At 43.6% G+C, this 4313-nt stretch overlaps 1 protein-coding gene across 1 annotated transcript in view; it reads left to right on the top strand.

The window, feature by feature from the left end:
* The window catches only part of LOC109323076 (von Willebrand factor D and EGF domain-containing protein-like), a 333209-nt gene that overhangs the window by 119836 nt on the left and 209060 nt on the right, over positions 1-4313 (top strand). The window contains exon 6 of the mRNA XM_019554480.1: positions 1705-1794. Coding sequence (XP_019410025.1) covers positions 1705-1794 — 90 coding nt within the window. The remainder of the gene's footprint in view (positions 1-1704; positions 1795-4313) is intronic.

Here is a 4313-nt window from a genome sequence, read left to right as displayed (position 1 = left end):
CCTTCAAGAGCAAATTGGATGCTTATCTTGCTGGGATCCTATGACCCCAGCTGACTTCCTGCCCTTTGGGCGGGGGGCTGGACTCAATGATCTTCTGAGGTCCCTTCCAGCCCTAATGTCTAAGAAAACTATGAAATCAAGGTAATTTCAAAAGGATTCCATCTCCTCAAAATAAGGTATTATACAGATTCTCCTTAGCAGCCTGATAGCAGATATTATAGCTGGCCTGACACCAAGAATATATAAAATAAAGACAACACATTGGAGAGCACAAAGGAACAGTTCAAAGAAGAGTGTTTCTGAGAAACTTGCACTTACAGGAAAAAAAAGAAGCAAAACACTGCTTCAACTTCTATGATCTAGGGGTGGTACATACCTCACCCAACGCATTTCTTACTTTCTGAGTGGGCAGAAAGAACTTCAGAAGCAGACATTACAGGATAGCTACAAAGTTTAAAGGAAAATTGCAGTATATGTGTAAAAGAGGAGATGTTTACAGAGTTAGGGAGAGGAGGAGGTCTTATACAAACCGAAAAATGGTTGGAGTCACAAGGCTATGAAGCTTTGAAGGTATTGTTATTTGTTTTGAAAAAGTTTCTTAACCAGGAACTGGATTTTCAAATGTTACGAGACATCGGTGGCTGCCATCATGGCATATAGAAGTAGAACAGGATAGCCAATATACCAAGTTCTGGAACGCTACCCCAAGATGTTTTCTCCCTGTATAAAATAAAGTAGTTCCCCTTCACAGGTTATTTTAGCCTTCAGATACCAGCCACCATAAATGTGACTTCTGGCTATCTGAAACTGATTCAGTAAGTCACTATCAGTTATTCTAATTATGAGCAGGAGAGAAATTAATAGGTACAGTCTGGCAATCTGTAATAGTTTGCTCTAAGGAGCGCTTGTGTAGTATAATCTTATGTTTCAAGAAATGGTGTTCTCAGCTTCAATATTCTGAAACAAGAAAGTTTATTTTCAAGGAAATATGAACATAGCAGATAGAGTGTGACTTCCATGAGATAAAAGCTGCACGGCTGTTTTAGGAATAAAACATAATTGGCTTGGCATTTTATATGTTTTCCCCCAAACACCACCACATAGACACATCTAATATTATTTAGACAGCACTTTTATTATATGCCAAGAAAAATAGTGCAGACAGTTTCTATTATCACAATGAGTCTGACACTATTTCTGTGGGAGGACAATTGTCCTAATAAAAGAAAGTCTGAAAAATAAGGACTAAAAAGAAGTTATATGGCCCAGTGGGTAGGACACTAACCTGGGCATCTACAGACTTTGAACCTATATAACCTACTGTGCGACCTTGTACATGTTTCTTTACCAGTACTTCTTTATTCGGTCTTCCCCTCAACAAAGTTGCAAGAATAGTTGCTACAGTATCTACTAAAGCAAGTGCCATGTAAGTGTTAAGAATTATTAAGTGCCATGTAAGTGTTAAGAATTATTATTAAAGAGACCAGTGTCTCCTTCCTTTTCAAATAAATGCACAAAAGATTCTTTAAATCCTCAAGATTTATAAACAAACTTGCAAACAACAGACCCTAAAAATCTATTACTTTTCTAAAGGCAAAGACACAATAACCTGGATGGCTAGAAAAGATGATGTGATTATATAATCTTCCTCATGCTTTACTTCAAGAAAAACTGTGAGATACAATATTTATTTATTTATTACAGGTCTTTTGCACTGTTACTGCTTTTATGAAGGACTCACCTGATCAGCAGTCATTGTCTGAAGAGAGCACTGGATTTTATATTGGGATTAAGGTATTAGTGATGTGCCCTGATTCACTGATTTTCTCTATACTGAAGAATATGTATTTATTAACCAACATGCTTTGAAAGATAATGCACACTAAAATAAGCCTTGATAGTCATAAACAATACTGCTACTATGTCTCCAGTAAGACAATGTCTTAGTAAATGATATATCATTTTATTTGTTTGGAAACCTTTCTAATGCACCCATGAGTGTAGCGTATAGGTGCTAACACTGTTAAAACACATAGTATGAAAAAGTGCTTCATGTATTCTGTAATGTTTCCTCAAAGCTATGTATAATGCTAGGAGTGCCTCATTTCCATGGAGTCAGTATGCCTTTGCATTCAGACTATAAGGATAAGGAAAGAGAAATTCATGTCCAGAAAATATCTGCCTAGGGCCATGTGTAGATGAAATGAGGCGCATATGTGCACAACACTTTAAAGCGGGCTAAATGCTTTTGCTCTGCTTTAATGATATCAGTGTTTGCATACCTCAGTGGCGTATTGCGCATTAATTCCAGCCACCGTAGGAAATTTGATGGTGTAATGTGCCTTAAATGACTTGGGGCGCAGCAAACTAGAACTCCTTCAAGGAGTTTTAGTTTGCTGCCCCTACAGCCATGGAGTGAAGTACCGGGCACTGTGCAGCTCCACAGCTTTGCAGAAAGCCCTGCAGGCAGCCTGGCAGGAGCCTGAGGAAGCAGGCTCTGCCCAAGAAAAGCAGCAAGCCTGATCTGCCCCCACCCACACCTCCCTGGATCCTTCCTGCCTGCCTGAGCTGTGTGGGAACCTGATGCTTCCCTCCACAGCTGCGGTGCCCTCTGGGACTACCCGAACTGGGTGCCACCGGGGGGGGCTGCCACTGCTATGGAGGTAAGCACCATCCCCCCCACCCCCCTGCTGCTCAGGGACCGCTCCACCTGCCGGCAGCTCACTCTCCCCTCCCCGCCAGAGAGGCAGGTAAGTCAGTGGGGTGTGTGCATGACAGGGGGTTTTATTAGTTCTAAATTGAAGCTGTGTTTTTTAAAACCCACCGCTTCAATGTAGGGCCCCCGTTTCATCTACACACACCCTATGGTCACAGGAAGAGACTGAAAAATCAGGTCTTTTAAGTATAACCCACAGAGATAATGTTTTTGTAAGGTAGATGCCATTGATATATCAATGCATTTGGATGCTGTTTTCAATATTAAGAAACAAATTCTATTGGTCTTCTTGAGCAACAATTGTGTCTCGATATGTATTGTCAGGTTTAGACCAGAGTCTTGTGTAGACCAGTCAGCAATGTGTGAGATGTTGTGGTCCCCACTTACTTTATGACAGTTGGAGAGAGCATGTCTCCTGCTTCCAATTATCTGGTGGCTTCATAATTTATTGCATAGTAGACAGCATTTGCCTTAGCAGCAGGGTAGATCTGTATTCTGTACATGAAGGCCAGATGGAAATGGTAGTGTGGCAGGCACAGAACCACAAAGAAAGACTTACCCTGACCGGGCAAGGAGCAGAGCTGGCAGGATGCTGCGCTAGAACAGAAGTGCAGCGAAAGTGAAACCACAGGAGGACAATATGCTGCGCTAAAAGAAAAAAAGGAAAAGGAAAAGCAGAGTCAGGAGGAGCTGGGGCCGGCCCCCACGTTGGCGTGGGCATGCTTTATGGCAGCATGCCGGGGCCAAATTCACAGCCAGCCCCCTGAGACCGGGATCCAAGGCCCAGCAGAAGAGCAGCTTATGGGACCGGGAGTGAGTTCCCAGATGGGCCCAGAGTGACCTAGAACAGAACAAAGTCCCACTGAACGGACATAGTGGCTGCCCCAGGAAGGGGCTTTCCAAGATAAGCAGAGCCATACAAGTCTCAGTGACTTATCTGAAGCAGCACCGTGGACTCCAAACATCTCCAGCCCAGATTGGATCCAGGTAGGACCTGAAGGGACAAGAAGAGATGGACGTCTGAGCCACAGCAAGTATAGAGCCAAGAGAAAGACAGAGATGCTGGGAAGCAAGATAACCCAGGGTTGGGAAGATGCTTAGGTAGGACCAAGTACGGTTGGGGAAAACTTGGGCGTGATGACATCCCAATCCAACCATCAAAAATTCAGAAGACCAGAACACCAGTGTCTATACTGTACCGGAACTAGCAATCTGGAAACAACATCTTTGGTTGGTGTTAGGTGGGGTGTAGGGGAGGCAGAGGCCCAAGTAGGAAGAACAGTCAGGAAGACTGAAGGAAAGTACCAGGAAATGTGGGACAAACTATCTTCCTCCCAATTAAAATGATTTATTCCAACAAGATGTGGCAGGAAAGACCCCCTGGGGAACCTTCCAAGATCTAACCCAGTAACAAGCTTGTCTCTTCCTTAAGCAATGGCCAAACCAGAAAAGCCCCTACAGACATCTGCTGGCTGGGAAATTGGCTCCGTGGTCGGACCCAGAGGGTTGTAATCGATGGCAGTCACTCATCGTGGTGCCCTGTGACCAGTGGGGTCCCTCAAGGCTCTGTCCTGGGACCCATACTGTTCAACATCTT

Source organism: Crocodylus porosus, unplaced genomic scaffold (assembly GCF_001723895.1).
Source record: "Crocodylus porosus isolate Cpor-Errol unplaced genomic scaffold, CroPor_comp1, whole genome shotgun sequence".
Taxonomy (NCBI): domain Eukaryota; kingdom Metazoa; phylum Chordata; order Crocodylia; family Crocodylidae; genus Crocodylus; species Crocodylus porosus.
The sequence above is the reverse complement of the archived record's forward strand: the minus strand, read 5'-3'. Positions and strand labels throughout refer to the sequence as shown.